This window comes from Otolemur garnettii, unplaced genomic scaffold, assembly GCF_000181295.1.
Source record: "Otolemur garnettii isolate 467f Iridium unplaced genomic scaffold, OtoGar3 scaffold00080, whole genome shotgun sequence".
Lineage (NCBI taxonomy): Eukaryota > Metazoa > Chordata > Mammalia > Primates > Galagidae > Otolemur > Otolemur garnettii.
This window is the reverse complement of record NW_003852475.1, coordinates 2,953,254-2,975,662: the sequence shown is the minus strand read 5'-3', so window position 1 is coordinate 2,975,662 and position 22,409 is coordinate 2,953,254. Positions and strand designations below refer to the sequence as shown.

The following is a 22,409-nucleotide window of genomic DNA, read 5'->3' as shown; positions in this document are numbered from 1 at the left end:
GCACCAGCCCACACTCATTCAAGGCCAGGTTCTCATCCTCCGACAACTTCTGCCCTCCTGAGGCCAGCAGCTCAAAAGGCAGCCAGTCACTCTGCAAGGCCTCCCTGACAAACCCGTAGACTGCTGCCATCCGCTCACGGGCGTAGAAGGTCCCCTGCAGCAGGCAGCCGTCAGGGAGGCGTACTCGCAGCAGTGCATAGGTGTACTTGCGCAGCTCCCGCTGCTCCTCCTTTTCCCGCATGGCCTTGGTACGCAGCACGCTCAGCCGCTCCACGGCATCCGACCTGGGCACCACAGAAGGCTCAGGTTGCTAGCCCCAGTGCCACCACCCACCCACACCTGCAGATGCCTTGCCCACCTGAGCCTCTGCTCCCGCTTGATCTCCTCTGCTGTGAGATTGAAGAAGTCTGCAGGCAGGTCAAACTGTGAGGCCAGGGGTGATGGCCGGAAGACACGCCGCTGGCGGTTCAGTGTGGCCCGCACGGGCTCTGCAGCCAGCAGCTGCTCTCGGTGCTTCTCCAGGTTCTGGGGCTGGGCCAGCACTGCCTCACTCAGCACATAGAACTCCTCGGGGCCCTCCTTATCAGGAACTGGCAGCATCACCTTCTGGAACCCGATGGCCTCAAAAAACTCATGGGCCCCTTCCAGGCAGTTAATGCGCTCCTGGAACACCTTGTTCTGTAGCTTGATCTTCTGGTACTTCTCCTCCTCAGGATGTAGGTGGATGTTGTCTAAGTACTTGGCAATGGTGTCCACGCCCAGCTTCACCCTATCTCGATCTTTGTTGAAGGTGTGGATCTTCATGATGGAGGCAGCCACTGGGTCAGTGGCAAAGTGTGAGAGAATAGCCTCTCTGATGCGGGCATCAGGCTGGTCCTTCCTCAGGGTGGCCCCAGTGAGCGGACACGTGAAATACACGCCGGGTACTGCCAGGTGGGTTGAGCCTTCCTCTTTGGACTCGGGTACCACATTGGTTCCTAGAACCTCCGGGTTCCCGCTGACAGTAGCTTCAGCTCGAAGTTCCTTTTTCACTTGGTTCCGGATGGAGTCCTGTGACGTGGGGCCCCGTGCCCTGGGCTGCTTCTGCTCCAGCCGGGCCAGAGCAGCAGCAGCTGCCATCTGTGCCTCATCAGTGGGTCCCTGGCGGGTCTGCCTGAGGGCTGGCTGGTTTGGTTTCTCTCTAGGGGCCTTCTCCCCCGCGGACTCTGTGAGCTTTTGACCGGGTCCCGCGCTCTTGAACTTGATATCGGCTTTGATCTCCTGGAAGAATTTCTTCATGGTGGCGGCGGGCCCGGCCGCGGGGGGCCGCGGGGGGGCGCGCGGCCCGGTCGGGGAGGGGCCGCCAGGGGCCAACAACCGGCGGGATTGTTTTTGAAAGAGAATTTGCTAATGTGAATATAACTAGAATGAAAAAGCATTAATATTTTAAAAAGAATTCTAAATTATTGATATGCACTGCTTCTATATCCTGGATTCATCAGCCTGTGAGATCACATAAAATGAGGTCACATTTACTTTTGATGCCCAAATTATAATAGCTCAAGCGTTCACAGTTTGAATGCAAGATCTCAGCACCACTAACTTTGCAAAGTGCCCTCTGAGTTTTTCTGGGAGTTCCTAATAGGGGTGTAATCACCTGTTCTCACCAACTGGTCTATCCACATGTTACCACGAGGCTCTTGCCATGTTCTTCTTCTTCTGCTCTGGCCCCTGGCCAATGTGTATTGCCCTTGCTGTTTGAAGGCGACAGTGACCCTCACTGCTATGAACCTCAGAAGATGGACTTTGCATTTCCCAAGGGCTTTTTCTCCTGATGTTTCCATTTCCAAGAATACCAGGGGATACTAGGCTTGATGGGATGTAATGAGGATGACCCTCTTCCTAATTCCACACCACTTTCCCTCTTCCCCTCCTCTACTACTCAAAGTCCAGAGCTCATGAGTCTCTTTTGGCTTCTCCCCTTTGTAGTTTCCTGTTTACACATGTCGTCATTGCCCTCCATCCAAATCCAAAACAATCAACATCACGGCACCCATCTCTGTAGGTGCAACACAGAAGCTAGATAATTTATTACCAAACTAGAATGTTAAACATTTACATTCTAGTTATCTCCTCAAGTCAGAGTAACAGTTAGCATTAAAGTAAGATGAACTGTTTATTCTGGAGATAGAATACTTGTAACTTCTACATGAGGGACTCTTCCTCTGCTAAAGAAGATTGTTTAGATCTTAGAGTCTAATCTCAACCTGAGCATACTGCAAATCTTTAAATATGTCCACATACTTTTTAAGAACCCCAAAGATATTTTTCCTTGGGAAGATTTGGAAATCTGTAGGTATCTGTAAATAACACAATAGAATCGAAGTACTAAATATTTCAGACTTTTTGCTAATTTATACTGGCCTTTGACCTAAATTCTCTAACTTGCTGAATTAGCCTTTTCAAAGAATACATAAAAGTAGGGGTTATTAATCAAATTAGAGAAATGTTTTCAAAATAAAGGCCTAATATTCCAGGAAGGAATTTCACACTATGGCACACGCTTGCCCCTCTACCATTTTCCCTGACTCCCTGTCCAGTGCCGGTTCCCAGCCCTGCGTTTCCTCCTTCTAATGTCCCAGTTTTCTCCATTTAGTGAATGACGACAGTTGTGTTAACAATTTACCCAACTAGTAATAGATGGAACCAGGATTTTAACCCAGTCCAATTTGACTTCAAAAGAGTAGCTCTTTCCTGCTCCCCATGTTGTCACATGTTATTTTAGATGGATACAGAGGTGTCCCTAAGGAAGAAGAGCTGACCCGGGGGAAATTTCTGGCCATGTGAATTATCTGAGATTTCTCTGTCAGGTGAAGTACTTCCCTCGTGATACACACTCTATGTTGTGGGAGGCCCTGGAGAGAATCTGCTGTGCAAGTAAACCTAATCCCAAACCTCTCTATGCCTCTCCCTTCTTCTTATGCCTGTTCTTGGAGAGAGGCCAAGTATCTGGTTGCTAATCCAGCATTGTGTTCACCATATACCATTCAAATAGCAAACCTGGCTTACCTTTCCTATGACATCTGTTAACAACTTGAGGGACAGAGGATCATGAACCAAGGAGTCCGTATAAAAGGAACCAAGGTATTTCTTTGGGTTGATTGGATTGTCTTGGGCACACAGATCAGGTCGCATGCTAAATCCATGAGAGATTCTTCCCACTGTGAAGGCGAAGGCACCACCTGCAAGTAAAACCCATTACAGAGAGTGTTGCTGGGAAAGGATTCCTTCAGTCCTGATGTTGTACGTAAGAAGTAACAGTAGCCCAGCTGGTTAACAGTAATTACAAAACATTCACTGCATTTCAAGTGCTGGGAGATGACCCAGAAGAAATGACATTGACTCACCTAGAAATTCAGACTTGAGAAATTTGAGAGAAGACAACCAGGTAAAGATGTGTGGTCAAGGTTCTCAAATGTAGTGTGATTATGATAGCAAAATACTGAGACAATCTGTCAATTGAGGACTATCTATATCATGATGGCACATCCACAAAATGTAATGTCATTCATGAAGCCATCAAAAATGCTGAAGCTCTGTATTTACATGAAGAGAATCTTCTCTGCTTTGTTGAAAAGGAAAAGCAAGTTAGAGAACCACATGTATAGTTTTATATTGTGTGTGTGTGCAAGAGTCACAAATTCAGTTACCCACAGGGGCCAGGCAAGCAATGGAAAAGAATGAAATAGGCTTATTTGTAAGCAATGGAGTATGGTAGGGACTTTGGCAGACAAGAGAGCTCAAAGTCTTACTACAGGGATTTAAATAAAAAACAAAACAAAACAAAAACTGTGCCAAGCAAACTAAACTTGTCCACAAAATTTGGTCCTCAAACTATCATGACTAGAATGATGGCTGGGAGGATGTTATAGACTGAATTATATCTCTCCAAAATTCCTACGTTGAATCCCTAATTCCCAATGTGACTATATCTGGAGAAAGGGCCTTTAAGGAGGTAATTAAGATTACATGAGGTCATAAAGTAGGGTTTAATTTAATAGAACTAATGTCCCTTATAAGGAGACGAAAGGACACCAGTGTTTGCCCTTGAATGCACAGAAGAAGGGCCATGAAAAGAAGGTGGCTATCTGCAAGATAGGAAGAGAGCCCTTGCTAGAAACCACCCTGCCATCACCTTATCTTAGACTTCTAGTCTCCAGAACTGTGAAAGAATAAATTTCTATTTCTATTCTACCTAGTCTATGGTGTCTTGTTATGACAGGTTGAGCTAATAGAGACAGGGTCTTACCTCCATGTGCAAAACACACTTTCAGTTTAGGGAACTTCTCAAACACTCCACCCATGATCATGGAGCCAACGGCTATGGTGGTCTCTGTTGGCATTCCTGAAAGATGAAATAGTCACAGGCTCAGGACTTGTCATCTCAAGCAAGAAGTTCCATGATGTTAATGACGGGAATGGCAGCTAATGGCTGGGGGAACTGTCAATGATAAGAAATGTGGGGTCCCTGTGCCACGTCATGGCTTGGCTGTATACACGCCATTACTTTGGGAAAGAGAATCATCTGAACCTTCCTGTTTGCCCCTTGTAGGGGGAACTGTCTGTGGGAAGTCGTAATATAAATAGGTTTATGGGACTTGTCAAGTTTTGTGAATATGGATGTTCAATGTTTTCTTTGAAACTTGACAGCACTGGGCCTCTGTTATCTCTACTAAGTGTGGCTCAAGAATTTGGTGGAGGGTAGGAGCTGCCTTATTAAGTCAGTACTTTGGTCCCCAACAGCAATCATAGGAACATATAAAATGTCAGAGTGGAAAGAGACCTTTGTAGGAATCCAGATCAGCATTTTCATTTTATGGATGAGGATCTAGGGGCACACCCAGGTAAAAAGTGATTGACTACAGGTTATACAGTGAAATACAGACTAAGCTAGAACTGAAATTCAGTTTTTTTGACTTAAAACACATTGCTCCATCTAATTCTTCATGATGGTTGCCATTTTGCTGATTTCTTAATTACTAATTGTACTAAGTGGGCTGGGGAGAGAATAGATAATGGCCCCCTAAGGAAGTTCAGTCCCTTTTTGGGGTGACCCATGTTTCACTGGGTTCATAGAAGAGCTGCACTTTTCATTTGTAGCTTCAGGATTTTGTATCTTTTCTCTAGCTCTTCTTAGTAATATTGATAAGGAGAGATTGGACAGGCCGAATCAGAGGCTTCTCCTTTTTCCCTTTCCTTACCCCGTGTGGATCTAGGAATGAACAGTGCAGGAGGCAGAGGACAGAGGAGAGGAGCAGATAAGGGCAACCGTAAGCCCAAGTCATTGATAGTTTAAGACTTCGGATCCCTGGGTGGAGGAAGTGGACCTTCTCCTTATGATTCCATGGTTCTCATTTGTAAGAGTTGATGCTATTATCAGCTTCTAAAGAAAAATCTATTAGACAGGCATGGCTACTTTTTTTTTTTTTTTGAGACAGAGTCTCACTTTGTCACCCTTGGTAGAGTGCTGTGGCATCACAGCTCACAGCAACCTCCAGCTCTTGGGCTAGGGTGATTCTCTTGCCTCAGCCTCCAGAGTTGCTGGGACTACAGGTGCTTGCCACAATGCCCAGCTATTTTTGTTGCAGTTGCCACTGCTGTTTTAGCTGGCTAAGGCCATGTTCAAACCTGTCACCCTTGGTATATGGGGCCGGCGCCCTACCCACTGAGCCACAGGTGCCGCCCAAATGGCTACTTTTTTTTTTTAGAGCCTCTTTGGGAGTCTGTGTAGCAAGGTCACTTTCGAGTCAGACAGATCTGTGTAAATTCCATTTTTCCTTTTTAACTGTATGACTTGGACAGTTTATCTAACCACTCTAAGACTCCATTTCTCCATCTGTAAAATGGTTATTATAATGTCAACCTCATAGGTTAACTACATAATTTATTTATGTGATTTATTTATGACCGTATGGGATACAATTAAAACTAAATGAGGCAATATGTACAGCATTGATCTGAGTAAGGGTGCAATAAGTGATAGTTGCTATTACTCACAATCCTGTTAATTATTTATATTTTTTCTATTGGACATAATAGGGTTTCACAGATGATTGGGAAAAACCAAGAGTTGGTTCTACATTCCAGACCCAAGCAGGCACAAACCTACGAGCCAAGGAAACCAGTATTTGGCCATCCGTCCGTCCATCTGCATGTCCCAGGGGTGCACAAACAGGGAACAATTTAGCCTTTCAGCCGCCTTCAAAGAAGCAATGAGAGAGAGAGAGCGTTACTTGGATGAGCCAGCAAATACAAGATTCTGTCTTGGGAAAATTGCTTTTCTCTAGGTCTATATTGGTCTGGATAAAGAAAGTGAAATACTTTTTAAGTTGTTTCACCATCTATACAAAAGAGTCATTGACAAACTCTGCTCCTGCTTGGAAAATAAAAGGGATGGTTAGAATTAACAAAGGGTGTTGGCACATTTACCATTGAGGTTGATGAATTTAATATATTGTTTGGCAAAGGAAGCATCATTCAAGGACTAATCGCACACCTCAAATGTGGGGGAGATTTTCCCTGCTGGCTCTTGCTTGGTCCTTTCCTTCAGAAGGACTGCTGAGATTGTATCTGAAATTATATCTTTGGAGTCAGGGTGAGAGAGCTCCCTCCTTTCCCCTACTTGGAAACCCAAGACTGGGGAAAGTAAGGAAGTGATGGGCTGGGAGCCTGATCGGAGCCATCTGATCACAGAGAGCCCAACACTGGGGGCACAGGAGCTTGCACAGCCCCCAGAGCCCAGCTGAATCCTTGAACAGTTTGTCGTGATGACCTCAGAGAGGAAAGATCTCTTGATGCTTCAGCCAGGCAGGTGTCAGGATGAATGCCATGGGCAAACCCACTCTGGGACTGCCTGGGAAATGGACAAATCATCTGGATGGAATGACCTTTATTCAGTAAAATTGTTTAATGATTAGAAGTTCCCTCAACAGGCTTTGAATATTAGTGTTGCCAAAGTTGAAAACATATTTCTCTTAGAACAGCTTTCCCAAAATACCGGGGTTCTGGAGTGATTCATCCAACTTTCATACATAATATTCATGCTAACCAGGCTGATGTAATGTGAACTGTGTTCATAGAATTTTTAAATGCAAAAACAATTCTGGGACAACAGGGGGTTCTGGAAGTGGCAAGGAACAGGTAAACTGAGGAAAGGACTTCTTGATTTTTGTTTTTTGAGACAGAGTCTCACTCTGTTACCCAGGCTAGAGTGTCGTGGCATCATCATAGCTCACAGCAACTTCAAACTCTTGGGCACAGGAAATTCTCTTGCCACAACCTCCCAAGTAGCTGAACGATAGGCATGCACCACTATGCCTAGCTATTTTCTATAGTTTTAGAGATAAGGTCTTGCTTTTCCTCAGGCTAGTCTTGAATCCTGAGCTCAAGTAATCCTCCTACCTAGGCCTCTCAGAGTGCTAGGATTACAGGTGTGAAAGAGAGGACTTCTAATTCAACAGGCTCTGGGGAGCAGAAGAGATATAAGCTTTTCCAAGGGTGAGGAGCTGATTGGTTTCTGATAATGGATGCAGTTTGGAGAGAGAATAACTTCTTGGGTTAGTTTGAGTTTGGCAAAGGCACATGATCCTGATATTTCAGTGAGATTTGACTCCTCGTTAGGATAAAACTTTATGTGTCTGTGATGATTTATTTCTATTCAGTTTAAATTAACACATTTTAAAATCTATATGTGAGGCATTGTATCAAACACAAAAAAGAAATCACATGCTCTTAAAATCACAACTAACATGGAGAACTTACCATGTGCCAAAGCTGTTATGAGAATTTTGCAACTACTAACTAGTTTAATCCTTTATGAAATGAGCTCTCTTATCATCTTCATTTTACAGAGATGGAAACTAAGGCAGATAAAGGCTGATCAATGGGGGAGCCATACAGTGTGGCCCTATCATTCTGTCTGTCAGTAACAAAGAACCTTTTGTGCCTGGAAACTGCCTTGAATGCGTATGATTGGGTTCATTTACTAAGAAGGGGATCTAGGAGATAAGGGTTAGATGCTCTGGAGCACCCGGCTCACCTTGAAATGATGAAGCCAGCTCCGCTTGTGGTAATTCCTTTCATTTGTTTCAGCACATGGTAGTGATTCAAGTTAGAGAGCAGTGAGGTAGGCAAGTCTTGCTAACCAAATAAATGTGTTGTCACTTCCAGGACATTACTAGTCAACTGGGGCCAGGATGTGCTCCTGAATCCCCTCAGAGACTCTCAGCCCCTAAAACAGTCTAGTTAGAATGATTGATGGGTCAAGCTAGTCACACAAGTGAAAATATCCATGTGGACTCCAACCAATTGCTGTTGCTTTCTAAACCCATTAGTAATTCATAAACTCAGTTGCAATGAATAATAAAATGACTTGAAGCTGAAGTCTCACTCACACTGTGCTGAGACTTGGACTCACAAGTAAATAAATCATCTTGCAGAAGCTCCTTGAAATTTCTAGAAAATATTCACTGCAACATCTAAGCTGCTGCAGCCAAGCTTCAGGGAGTTCAATATTTTAGAGGACTACTAAATTTTTCAGTTCATTTGGAGAGAATCTAACAGGCAATCCTCCAACTGGGGGGCAGTTTAGATAGACATATTGAATAATTTTTGCATGTAGTTAGAGCTCAGTAAATATTAAATGAACAAATGATCAGTGATTATGGTGCCACAAACAACTGTTCATTACTAAAGACTGCATTTACAATGAAAATAATGGAAAGCAATATTATAATTCTAGGAGGGAAATAAGAAACTTAAAAGTACAATTCAGTAAATAATTATGCATCATGAATCCTGGTACTGAGGAGAGCAGATTTAGTTACAGAAAGAATTGAAAGTAGATGAAGAAGAGGATGGATAGACAGGACTATGGGACTATGGGTACTTAAGTTAGATGCTTCAAAAAGAGTGGCACTGAATTTTTGAAAATATATATTATCATGAGATATTTTAAATGTAGAAAGTGTAAACAATAATGCAATGAGCATTCATATACTCACCATCTACTTTTTTCCCCTACAAATAAGACTCCTTGTCATTATTAAACGCCTGATTTTTACACAGATTCTTGGACTGGTGGTTCATATCCATCAGTTTGTTCAACTTTAGCACCTGGCTCGTCCCCAGTAGCTTTTCTAGAACTACTACCCTCACCAAGAAGCTCTATGAATTTTCCCAGTTCAAACTTCTTCACGATTTTTACTTTTCTAATGAAGAAATCATAAAGAGGATAAATAGACCGGCAGGCCTTTTCTATATTTTTTCCAAAGCTGTCTGAAATCAATTCATTGACTATTTCTTTCAATTATTTGTCTGCACGTCTCTGGTCATGATTTCCATCATCTTCCAGATTTGGCAAACCTGTTGGTGCTGGGTGTAAGGGATCTTCATATCTGATTGTTACATTTTTAGTAAAACCAACACAGAACAGATGAAGCCAATAACCATCTGTGGTCTTGACATCAACACGAGCTTCAGTTGAAAATGTTCTGCCATTTTTTTATCCATGAGGCACACTTTGTCATAGGTAAGATCCATGCCATGCAAGTTAGGCAGTTTTGGCCCTGAACATCTTCAGTAATCAGCTAGGATATTCTAAATGCAGATTCATCATTTTGCAGACCAGCAAGACTCACTTCAAACACATAATGCTTGAGGGCATCGTATGCAATTTTGTTTCCTTGAGTCCTGGTGACTAGTTTTTCCAATATTTCTTATATTGAATTTAGCAGGTGCCTTCACATCATACCAATCTTTCCTGGAAAATGGATCAACCTGGCTTCCTTTTTGACACCTTTCCGAAGGCACTTGTTCTTGCCAACTGCCATGGTGCTAGTCAGAGAACCAAAAGGCACACCATCTACTTTGATCAAATGTTAACATTTTTGTGGCATTATTTTTTTATTACATACTACATTTTACATGCATTTTCAAAATATATGGCTTAAAAAGTACCTTAATTGAGGATTGGTTAAATCAATCAAAGCATATCGACATATTGGAATATTCTACAATTACTAAAAAATCACACATTAAGAGAATTTTCATTTAGGTTGGAAATTCTTAATTAGGATACGAAATCTCATGCGTGACAATTTCAATTTTGTTAAAATATAGATATATGCAACTTTAAAAAGCCAAGTGAAATGTACTGTAACAATGGTTACTTATCTTTGGTGCCTGGATTATGGGTAATATTTTTGTCTTTATACTTTTTTGTATTTTCCATAGTTTCTTCAAGATCATTTCATCATTTTGAAAAATGTTATGTATTTTTTTCCAAAGCAAAAATAAATACTTTGCTGGGGCATAGGGTTCTTATGCACAGTGACTGATGAAGGTAATGTTTTGCCTTCCAAGTGAAAGGTTAAAAGGAGAGCGAGGGAGATAGAAAGAGGAGAGGTTTCACTGGGTTAACAGAGGGCTGGCCCTGGAAGCATTTCTACTTGGCCCTCTTCTGTACAGTGGTCTTCTCCTTTTGGGGAGCTGTTCTCCCACCTCCTGCCTACATCCAATATGCCGTGGGCATCTCCCTCACCCTCCCGGGGGTGCGGCGCTTCCTCTCGTCCTCAACAGCACCCCGTGGGGTCTGCACAGCCGTACTCACCGCATAGACAGGGAAGAGCTCCCTCGCGTTCAGGTCCCACTCATTGATGTGGGAACCGATCTGGACTCCTGGAAAGCCCAGCTCCTTCACGCAGCGTTCCATCTCCTCGATGGCCAGCTCCGGGGCTTGCATGGGCAGCGTTCCCAGGCCCACAAACCTCCTGGGGTGGCTTGCGACAGTGGCTGCCAGGTCATTGTTTAAAAGCTGGCACAAGCTTAAAGTGTCCTGAGGTTTGGCCTGGTGGCAACAGGAAAGGAAAAGCGACATCATTGTTCAAACCTTCTTCTTTAGATACTTACTCTGAACACAGCCTTCTCGTGCCAAAAATACTCACTATTCTCAATTGGCTTTACCACGTGGGAAAACTGAGGCACAGCCTGGGAAAGGCACTGGCCACAGAAGACCCAGAAGTGAATCTCTGCAAAATCAAAGAAAACTGGTAGTACATTGCTGATTAATTGAAAAAATTGAGGCTACAATTAGAAGTGAAGGACACAATTACAGGACCCAGAGATGGAAGGAGGATGGGCCACTGCCAAAATTTAGAAAGATCCTGAACTGCCCCTCCCCCAACCCCCTCAGCAGAGGCTGGGCCTGGACAAAGGCTTATGGACTACTCCTGTCTCAGCCTGTCCTTCTCTCTGTCCTTCCTGGTGGCTATGACATTCAGGGCTGTCCTTGGCAAAATGCTGAGGCAAGTTTGCTTTTGGTTCCCCTTTCTCTTCTTCATTGTTTCCTTTTCTTTCGACATCACCCACCCGCCCTCAGCCCACTGCCAAGACTTTGCTACTCCCTGCAGTCCCAGCTGTGCAGTCAGGGTGGTTCTCCAACTGATAAATTCAGACATATTGAGGTCTGAGGTTATTGAAGTAGTGGGTCTAATCACAGGAACAGGGAAGGACTGAATCCCTCACTAACTGGGTTTGTGAACACAGGTGGAGGAAGGAAGTGTGAGCGGGTGGGTATTTTCATTTTTTTTTAAGTCACAATGGGAGTGAGTGTCTGCTTGATCGAGCAGGTACTTGGTGCACTTGCAGCTATGCACAAACATCTTCCTCTATAGCAGGTGTCCTCAAACTACTGCCCGCCTAGGACATTTATCTGGCCCACTGGGTGTTTTCCCCGCTGCCTGTCCTGCTTAGTAGCCAACTTGTCCCGGGACCCACAGTCCGGCCCTCCAGTGGTCTGAGGGACAGTGAACTGGCCCCCTGTTTACAAAGTTTGAGGACCCCTGCTCCACAGGCTCAAATTCATGCCTGAAACATTCAGCACTTGAGATTTATTCACTTGGGGAAGGGAATCCAATTTTAGGACTCCCTTCTGAATTACATACAAGTATTTCTCTGAGAGAGGTAACATATTAGGCCAAGATTATCGTTCCTACCTCAAATTCTCACCCCAGAATACACTGGCTTGTCACTTCCATAGTAAGGCATTGCTGGAATGAGTTACTAGACAGACAAGTCTGGTGGAGAGTGAGGCTGGTCTAGAAGACAACAGACAAGTTGTCCAGTACAACTGTAATGCCAGTCACATAGCCACATGTGACTACTGGCTGCTAAGATGTGGGTAAGAGGGCAGGCCTGGGAGGGGCTGTTGCAATGGGGTAGGCTGAGGCACCCTCCAGATCTCTATGGGGAGGACAGCTGGGGGGTGCTCAATGGGATCAGTGTTCAGACTTGATGCATCTGTTTACTTGATGGGAAGCTGGGCACCAGACTTTATCACCAACAAGATGGTTTGAGATTTCACACTCACCCAGTAGCTAAACATGACGGGAACGGTGGAAAGGGCTTGCACGGTTACTCCTAGATACAGACACACAAAAAGGCAAAGCCGGTGAGAAGCATAGCCTGAGTATTCCTGCTTTCTGCAAGGCCAAGTGGCCACAAGTCTCCTCCTGCTCTCCTTCCCTCCTTGCTTCCCCCTGCACCCTTTCTCTTAAGGCTCTTCCCTAGGCTCTCCCTCACCCTTTAGCCTCAGTTTCCAGGGAGACTGGACAAAAGTGAGATCATTCAAAGAAAACTAACTGACCCCATTTTCCGAGGTTTATTTCTACTTTCCTTCCTGTGAAATTTTAATTAAGCAAGACTTCCAGGGTTTTTCATCTTAGATCATGCCTAACTTTGACTTTGCCCTCTAATTCAGCTCCTCAGTGAGCCTAGCTGTAGTCCCATGGTCTGGAATACCAAGAATGGGACTCTGAGTTTGGCTCTGGAATCCAAGATGCCAAGAATTGTTTCTTTTCAAGAGTGTTGACTTCCTACGGATGTTGCAAGGTTTAAATGAGTTAATATGCGTTAGATGCTTAAAATAGTGCCAGTCACGAAGTAAATGCTCAGGAAGGCTTAGTCATGACTGTTCTTTCAAGGACAGCCATGGAATGAAATGCACAACAAAAACCAAAGGGACACGTGCAGTTCTCCTGCACTGCAGCCATAGCTGTGGTTTCTGACATTAGTCTTTCATGTCATAGGTTTTCCCCTTGAAAGGGTGGGCCCTTGCTCTAACTTCACGTTTAGAACAAAACCTTGCTATCTGCTGTGGGTCTGGGAAGCACATTCTTTCTCCAGCTTCTCTCTCACCCCAATATATTTTTAGAACAGGGGTATATATGTTATGTTCTGTGCAATGATCTATGGAAATGCTTTGGGGTTTTGGCAAGGCTCAAATTGAATGTTGCTTAAATGTATTCTTTTTTTTTTTTGAGATAGAGCCTCAAGCTGTCCCCCTCTGTAGAGTGCATGGCATCACAGCTCACAGCAACCTCCAACTCCTAGGCTCAAGCGAGTCTCCTGCCTCCGCCTCCCAAGTAGCTGGGACCACAGGCGCCCGCCACAACACCCTGCTATTTTTTTGGTTGCAGCCGTCATTGTTGTGGGCTGGATTTGAACCCGCCACCTTAGGTGTATGTGGCTGGCGCCTTAGCCACTTGAGCCACAGGTGCTGAGCCTAAATGTATTCTTAATTGTTAAAAAATACATAAAGCAATATCTGAACACCTTATAACCGATGCTAACATGCCAGAAACCACCTACTCCTTTTGGGTAGACAAGTTGACTCCTTTTTTGCAAACCGTCTCTGTGTATATATTTGAACTTCTGATAATCTGTCTTTGGTTACGAAGTTGATAGTTCTAAGCTGCTCTTTTACTTTTGTGTTTGAATTGTTTGTTTTCTACTTTAGATCTTCCATCAATGTAAAAATCTAATTCTGACAATATCAGTGTTGGTCAGCTCCCCATCACAGCCCAGAGGCACAGCTCACAGGCATCTGGAAGGCTTGGTGCATTTTCTTAGAGCGTGTTCCCCTCAGATGGCACAGCCAGCTGGGCAGTAACAAGTGAAAGCATAATGTGGCCATCATATCACATTTTACATAGTCTTTAAAATTATTTTTAAGTATGAGGACTTGTTTGATTTTTCCAATACAAGGACTATAAGTTGTTCTTAGAAATTGTAAGCAAATTCAGCTTTAAAACAAAACTTTCCTAATTTTCTCTTTTCAAAGTTCTGGATTGATTTTATTTAGAGTATTTTGATATTACATTTACTTATTATTATTATTATTATTATTTTGCTGTTTTTGGCCAGGGCTGGGTTTGAACCTGCCACCTCTGGCATATGGGACTGGTGCCCTACCCTTTTGAGCCACAGGCTCTGCCCACATTTACTATTTTTTTTTAATACTTCTATTTCCACCCCTTACATCATTGGAATGTTCTGTGTATAGTGCACTGAGACAAACCTCAGAAAGAAATTGAATCCTAAGTATATAATTGGCATTTTTAATCTGTCATTTCCAATTTTTACTATTTTAATTGATTCTATAATAAGTAAATACGCTATGTTTGAACTTAAAATATTTTAAATAATGAACTGCCACTTTTATCTTTTTGATGACATAGCATTCTATTTTAAAACAGGATATAACTAATTTTAAAACATTTGAAACCCACACTCTAAAAGCACTGAGGTAGAAGGCCTTCTCCCTCTCCTGATGAAGCTAGAACACCATGTCCTGGTAGAGAAAAGGGGGTCAGAAGTTGCCATCATGTAAACAGACTATTTAAGATGAGACATTGCTTTTACATCAGATGAAAATGTAGGTAGCATTTCTCATCGTAAGTACCTTTTTGGTCCATTTCTCTAATGCGAACTTCTGGATCCCAGCAGTTCTCTTGGACCACTCTGAAGACCTTTCCATCTTTCAGCATCTTTGCTTCTCCCTGAGCAAAAAAAAAGAAAAGAAAAAAAAAACCTCACTTTACCCAGCACAACCTAAGCCCATTTGGATTAATCTTTCCTTGTATGCTTTGGAAAATGTTTCTTCCCTAACTTTTTAAGGGATTTTTATTTAACCCATACAGAGGTAGAAATCTCTGTTCATTTAACAAAATTCAGTTTTCCTTCCTTATGCCTTTTTTTGCCCTGGAATTGAAGGGGTCCATGGTGTCTGTGGGTGGACACAGAGACAGCGAGGTCATGTTTATGTTTCTAGGAGGTGTGACCAAGGATGGCTGATTACCTTGCTGATCTGAACCACTGGCTACTAGGCTCAAGGGAGTGGCCTAGTGTTTGGAAAACATTAAGTTTATAACATTTTAGAATAGAAAAGAATCCTTCAGCTAGACCACGTACTGACCCTCTTATTTTAAAGAGAAACAACACATGGATATTGAGAGTAAGTGGTTTGTCCAACAGAACAGGGCCCACTGATGCCCACACCTGTGGGAGGAGGTGGGTAATGACATCAGTCAGTCTAGCCACATGTGCAAAATTTGGAGTTGAGTTGCTCACTTCTACTGGGCATCATGCCTGCCTGTGTACACTCTAACAATTTTTATACATTTAAAAAAATTGACAAATGATATATATGTTTATGGTACACACGATGTTTTGATATATGTATTCATTACAGGATAGCTATGTCAAACTAGTTAATATATTTGCTACTTTGCATTTTTTGAGGTAAAACACTGAAAATCTATTCTCTTAGTAATTTTCAAGTATACAATACATTATTTTTAACCATAGTCACCATTTTGTACAATAGAGCTCCTGAACTTATTCTTCCTAACTGAAATTTTGTATTCTTTAGTTCTCTCTGGATTTTCATCCCACCTTTTGGCCTTTGGTAACCACCATTTTGCTTGTTGCTTCCATGTATACGTGAGGTGATGCAGTATTTATCTTTCTGTGCTGAGCTTATGTCACTTATCATAATGTCCTGTTTTTATTCATGTTGCTGCAAATGGCAGGACTATCTTTTTCTTTTTTCTTTTTCTTTTTTTAAAAGACAGGGTCTCAAAGTTGGCAAAGAAGGGCATGAACGAGGGTGATAGTGAAAGAGAAAAAGTTGGGAAAAACTTTTATTTGGCAAATTAGAGGTTTTATTTTTGTTTTGCTCCTTACTTGAAAGCTTACTCACCATAAAATACCGAGTATCACAGGGTGCCAAAGAGCATGGTCTTTGCGTTTAGACAGACCTGGATTTAAACCTCATTAAATTACTAGCAGTATAACTTATTATAGGCCTCTGAATTTAAGACTCACTTTTCTGTCTGAAAAATAAGGATCATTATATTTGTCACGTGTGGCCAACTAAGATGCTTGGAACACATCCTATGTATAAAGAAATGTTCACATTATGATTCAGCCTTTCTAAGGTACGATCCAAAATTTGCTTTCCCAGTCTTCCTCGTAGTTATGCTCTGGGTGCTGTCAATCAGTTGTACCACCTGGGACTTTGATTTGGAAGTGAGCAATGTGAGGAAGCAGGGGTTGGGCAGAATCAACTTGTAGACAAGGTTGTCGTCTATGTGTCAGACGTGACTGAAGCAGCAGTGGCAAGGTGTCTGGGTGCCAATCTCAGCAGCATCATTGTGAACATTCTATTCGGGACTGGGACTGGTGACACTGGCATGCTTGCTGCAGCAGATGACCAAGTATGATGTGGGCACTGGTCATGTTAGCACAGACTCTGAGCTTGATCTCTGGCTCTCCCGGGAAGTCTGCAAGCTGCTTTTCTAATTAACCCTTTACAATACAATTTTTCTGTCACCCATGTACTCTACAGCTCTTATTTATTTTGGGCAGGAAAGAGGTTTGTGGATTACTTGTCATTATCCTACAATTTTACAAGAGAAAAACATAAATAAAACATAAATATGAACCCACCTGATGATTTATCATCTATTTTAGGTTACAAAATAATTAAAGTGTTTTTGTTCATAAACAAAAAAAATCATTATGTCAGGCAAGGTCTGACACAGGATCAGGAAGGGTTAAAGTAGCTAGAGTGGATTCTGTTGTTTGCAATTAAGAACACTGAGTGATACTGAAAAGTCAATACCAGATTGTTGGTGAAGAACTTAGCACCAAGCTGGAAAGATGTTATGATGTATTATCAACTGAAAGGGCAGGATCAGATATCTCTGGGAGATGCCTGAATAAATTTTCATTTCAGACAAAGCAAAGTATGTTAAAGCTGGAATGGATCATTTGGTTTAACTCTTGCCTTTTACCAATGAGTCCATGGGAGTATAGTGACAAAGTCATATGCTTAGTTGCTACAGGCCTGAGACATGAACCCAGGTTTATGAAGCCATTTTCCATCTTACCAGGCTGATACTTGGCAATTGAGATAGGCAAAAGTTAATTACTATAATTTCCTAAAGAGTATGATCTGTTTTGGTGGGGGGAGAGTGGCCCTCATTACATGGTAGAAGAATCAGACTTACTCTTCACCAACTCCTTCATGTTGGATCCATGAGAGGAAAAATGAATGGACGTGGCTCAAGTGGCTAAAGTGCCAGCCACATGCACCAGAGCTGGTGAGTTCAAGCCAGCCCAGCCTAGGCCTGTCAAACAACAATGACAGTTACAACTAAAAAAAAATAAATAAATAGCTGGGTGCCTGTAGTCCCAGCTACTTGGAGTTTTGGCTGGGGCTGGACTTGAACCTGCCACTCCCTATGGGGCCAGTGCCCTACTCCTTGAGCCATAGGCACTGCCCTAGTCCCAGTTATTTGGGAGGCAGAGGCTGGAGACTCGCTTGAGCCCAGGAGTTGGAGGTTGCTGTGACCTGTGATGCCATGGCACTCTACCCAGGGCAATAGCTTGAGGCTTTGTCTCAAAAAAAAAAAAAAAGAAAGAAAGAAAGAAAGAAAGAAAGAAAGAAAGAAAAATGAATGATAGTAACTGTCAGGGCAACTCTTTCTGATCAGAAATTGCCACAGAACAGCTATACCTCTATAATAGATCCCCAATTCTCTTTGGTTTTTCAGCGAGAATTTTGGGACCTGACAACTATTATAAAGAATCAATTCCAGATCCCTCTCACTTTCCATTCAGGAATCCAGTGTCACTGCAGGGCTATGAATGTGCCTCAGGGGTCAGCAGTTGCTGCTGTGAGAGGGGATGGGGAGTTTCTTAGGTTTTAATTTTTTAACGCTGACCTAAATATCAACCAAGATCTTAAACTCAATCACGTAATTGCAGCAAACCACTCTAATGTATGCAACCAGAGCCCAACTCCATTTTTCCCCTCTAAACTCTCCAAAGAAAACGAAAGGTTTTTTTTTTTGGTGGTTGTTTTTGTTTTAGTTAAAGGATCGCCCCAAGCAACCATCACTATCCAAATAGCCTATTTTAAATACATCTCTACTATTTTTAAAGACAAACTCCATCTCAGAGTCTGTTTCTTAGGGAATGCAACCCATGTAACTTCTCACTTTTAAGTTCTAATTCTAATATTATCCCCAAATAAGTCCAAATATGGCTGGCATTTCAAATTCCTGGTACTGCATGATCATCAAAAATGTATTTTCAAACTTACTATTTCACCATCAGATTTCCATTCTGCTCCCTCTATCCCATTGCCCACTCAGGTTACCCTCTAGATCATGCAAGCTTCCAGGCTGGTTGGACTTGAAGTTCAGAACTGGCAGAAATGGTCCAGACCATGTCACTAGGAAGCACCTTCTGTAATCACTCTAACTCCCACATCCCAGGGTTCTGAGGGACAACTCTCAGGAAGGCTCCACCATGACCACTTCATACTCAACTGGCTCCAGCTAGTCATCTCTGTGCCTGACTGGCAAGTCCTCCTGGCTTGGCTGGTTCCATCTTTGATGCCTGCATTATCTTACTCATCCCTCTAAGACTACATCATTTTTTCACTTCCCTCTGCCTGATAGACCATTTCCTAATACCTTGGATCTATCTCCAAGATACACATACATCCCACAAGGGCTGGTCCACTTCTCTGCATCTTCACTGCTCAGCCCTGGTCCATTCTCCTTTTCCCTTCCTGGGGACAACTCCTACAGCTCTGTCTCCCAGCTTTTAAACCAGCTCCCTTCCCACCCAGTCTTCACAAAGCAGTCAGATTAAATGTCTAAATTCCTAACTCCAGATCCTGCTATTGTCCCACTTAAAACTCTTGAATAGATTCCCATTGCCCTGAAGGTAAAACCCAAACTCCCAATCTGGCCTGGAAGACCCTGTGAGATGCAAGTCCTGCCTGCCTCTGTCACTTCTTCACATGCCTGTACCTTTATAAATAGTCTCTTTATTAACTCTTTTCGAAGTATTCTAATTTAAACAGGACATTTGTTTTCTGTATGGAACCTGATTGAATTTTTAAAAAGGTATCTAAATGTACTGAAAAATACTATGTCATTTATATAGGTGTATACATGGATAATAAAGCCACAGGAAAAGGTCTGATAGGATACCCACCAAATTATTAATAGGAATTACTTTGTGGATGAGTAATATTGGTCCAAGGGAATTGTAGCTTTATTCCTAATGGCTTAAATTTTATTTTTTATTTTATTTATTTTTTTGAGACAGAGTCTCACTGTATTGACCTGGGTAGAGTACCCATGCATTGTAGCTCACAGCAACCTCAAACTCTTGGACTCAAGCTATTCTCTTGCCTCAGCCTCATAAGTAGCTGGGTCTACAGGTGCCCACCACAACAACACCTGTCTATTTTTAGAGACAGGGGCCTCACTTTTGCTCAGGCTGCTCTAGAATTTGTGAGTTCAAGCAATCTGCTCAGCTTAGCCTCCCAGAATGCCAGGATTACAGGTGTAAGCCACTGTGCCTGGCCCACAATTAATCTTTAAAAAAACCCAAAAATGTCTGAGGGAATTGAGGTCTGGCGTGGTGGCTCACACCTGTAATCCTAGCACTCTAGGAGGCGAAGTCAGGAGGATTACTTGAGGCTAATAGTTTAAGAACAGTCTGGGACAGGAGCAAGACCCATCTTTAGAAAAAATAGAATAATTAGCCAGGGGTGATGGCATGTGCCTGAAATCCCAGTTACTACAGGAGGATCATTTGAACTCAGAAGTTTGAAGCTGCTGTGAGCTATGATGATGCTACTGTACTCTAGCCCTGGTGACATAGAGGACTCTATCTCCAAAACAAAAACAAAAACAAAAACAAAAACAAAAAAACCCCACAAATAAATGAATAAAAACATGAGGGAATTGGACTAGATCATTGGTCCTCAGTCAATTTTGGTTATGACCCCATTTTAAGAAATCTATTTTTCATTGTTATTCAGAATACTGATATGTGTCTATTTGTATGTAGTACAGACACAAAGTGAGACAAAAGTTTCATTAAACATTTATTCCTACCATGAATAATGTGTTTTGTTATTTTGTTTTGCAATCTGTTTTATTTTTTAAGCTGTCCTAACCCACTGCATTGACAGTACAGTCCACTGTTGGGTTCTGGCCCATATGTTCCAGCTCTGAACTAGGTTGCTCACCAGCCTTCCAGTTGTATACGATTCTTTATCTTGTAAAGATTGCCTCTTGCCTTAGGCTCTCCACCCCCTGTGAACTTACTTTTTATTAGCTCCTTTGCTCATTTAGCACAAAATTATGGCTATCTGTAGGTCCTTCATCCATTCCGGTATCTGCCTTGCTATCCAGAAAAAGGAAAATCATCTTGAAAGCAGGGTGCAGGTGAGTGGGGGTCTCAGTCAGTGTTGGCTGGTATAACAAAATACCATAGATGGATGGCTGATACAACACGATTTCTCACAGATCCTGAGGCTATGGAGTTAAAGATCAAGTTGCTGGCTGATTCAGTTCCTGGTGAGGGCCCTCTGCCTGGCTTGCAGATGGCTGTCTTTACACAGTATCTTTACATGCTGGAGTGAGATGGCAAGCTCTCTGGTGTGACCTCTTATAGGGGCACTAATCCCATCCTGAAGCCCCACCCTCACAACCTCATGTAACCTGATTACCTCCCAATGCCCCACCTCCAAATGCTATTGCACTGGAGCATAGGGCTTCAGCATATCAGTTTGGTGGGGACACACATGCTGTCCCTAACAGTGGGGAATCAGACAGAACTATGCTAAGTGTGATATAAATGTGTGTGTGTGTGTGCACACTTATGTCCCCAAGGTCCTGAGAAACAAGCAGTAGATGTTTCTAGATGTTCCCAACCCACCAATTTAAAACAGGCCTGATGTCTACCTTCCTGAATTGTAGTCTTTAAAATGCTCCCAGGTATTCTTGCCATCAGGGTACAATTCCACCCCCATCTCATGCAGCTCCTGGCAGGTCCTTACATGTCAAGGACTGCCTTGCTACTTAAGCTTTTAGAAATATTCAACTGTAGCACAAATGATAATTTTCAATTTGGATCAAGGGTTTACCTTGGCAAAAAACTGTCCCTCAATTTGTTCTGAGAACACTGAAAAAATCAGAGGTTAAGAAGAGAAACAAACGGGGAAACCAGACAAATATTTTGGAAAGAACTTTCAGAGAACAGGAATCTCTAGGAAAAGTCCATCATTCCTTTCATCACTAAAGGAATGTAGGAAGATAAAAATAATTTTCAAATACCAAATACTGGGTTTTCTCACTGCTCTCAGTCTAATTTTCATAATTACATACATTTGCATGTTTGCATATTGTTTTCTAGTGACTAATTCCTGACCACTGTAATTTTGGAAACTGTAGATTTAGCTCTGTTTTGTTTTGCTTTGTTTTGTTTCTGAGAGAGAAGGAAAGAGAACACCACTGTTTTGCAGACTACCACCATTGTATCCAATTTGGTAGGTTAAGTAGGTCAGTAGATAGGACTGGAAAATATTTCCTTCTTGTTTTCTTTTGGAGATTTGCTACTAGGTTTATGAAATCTCTTGACATTAAAACACAATGAAACAAAGGCCATTCAAATCCAGTATCGGGGGACAAATTAAGCCAAGAACATGGAGTAAGTAAAAAAAAAACAAAAACCTCACAGGCTGCCTGTTGCTGTGGCTGGGGCTTCTTCCTAGGCTTGTGATCAGTTCCACTCCTACCCTACTATCCCCTGAGAGATCTGAGGCCAGGGTAGAGCACCAGCTCTTGGGCTGGGAACTGGCACTCTGAACAGTAGAAGGGCGGTGCAGTGTTGAAATTGGCACTTCGTGAACACTCTTTGGAGAAGGTGAAGATGAGCTGTCCCAGAGATTCTCATCTTTAAAACTTTTTAGTGATTTCCCCCATTGCCTACAGGATTAAGTACAAAGTAGTAAACCCATTTTTGGGCCCAAACCCCTAAATCCTTCAAGGAGCTGTCTGATGAAGATTCTGTCCTTGCTAGCTTCTCACCACTTTGCTCCCCAAACTCCTACCTGCCTCTGTCCATTTTCCATCCACCGAGCAGGCCAAGTGGTCTTTTCAAGCCCCAAGATGCTCCAGAGAATTCCCATTGCATTGTGAATACAATGCACAATCCCT

The 22,409-nt window shown here is 42.6% G+C and overlaps 2 protein-coding genes across 4 annotated transcripts in view; both read right to left on the bottom strand.

Annotated features, from left to right (window-relative positions):
* The window catches only part of LOC100941584 (UBX domain-containing protein 6-like), a 1,872-nt gene extending 518 nt beyond the window's left edge, over window positions 1-1,354 (bottom strand). Inside the window, 3 exon segments of the mRNA XM_012807966.2 lie at window positions 1-3; window positions 5-284; window positions 359-1,354. The exon segment at window positions 1-3 is cut by the window's left edge and continues 518 nt beyond it. Coding sequence (XP_012663420.1) covers window positions 1-3; window positions 5-284; window positions 359-1,278 — 1,203 coding nt within the window. The 5' untranslated portion in view covers window positions 1,279-1,354.
* The window catches only part of ACMSD (aminocarboxymuconate semialdehyde decarboxylase), a 63,539-nt gene that overhangs the window by 26,938 nt on the left and 14,192 nt on the right, over window positions 1-22,409 (bottom strand). For 2 of the 3 annotated variants that reach the window (XM_003794373.3, XM_023515848.1), the window contains exons 3-8: window positions 14,780-14,876; window positions 12,407-12,456; window positions 10,649-10,885; window positions 6,145-6,238; window positions 4,289-4,384; window positions 3,049-3,221 (exon numbers count right to left, since the gene is read on the bottom strand). In XM_003794373.3, coding sequence (XP_003794421.1) covers window positions 3,049-3,221; window positions 4,289-4,384; window positions 6,145-6,238; window positions 10,649-10,885; window positions 12,407-12,456; window positions 14,780-14,876 — 747 coding nt within the window. Of the gene's footprint in view, window positions 1-3,048; window positions 3,222-4,288; window positions 4,385-6,144; window positions 6,239-10,648; window positions 10,886-12,406; window positions 12,457-14,779; window positions 14,877-22,409 lie in introns of those variants that run through there. The other variant, XM_012807967.2, reaches the window with a different exon arrangement.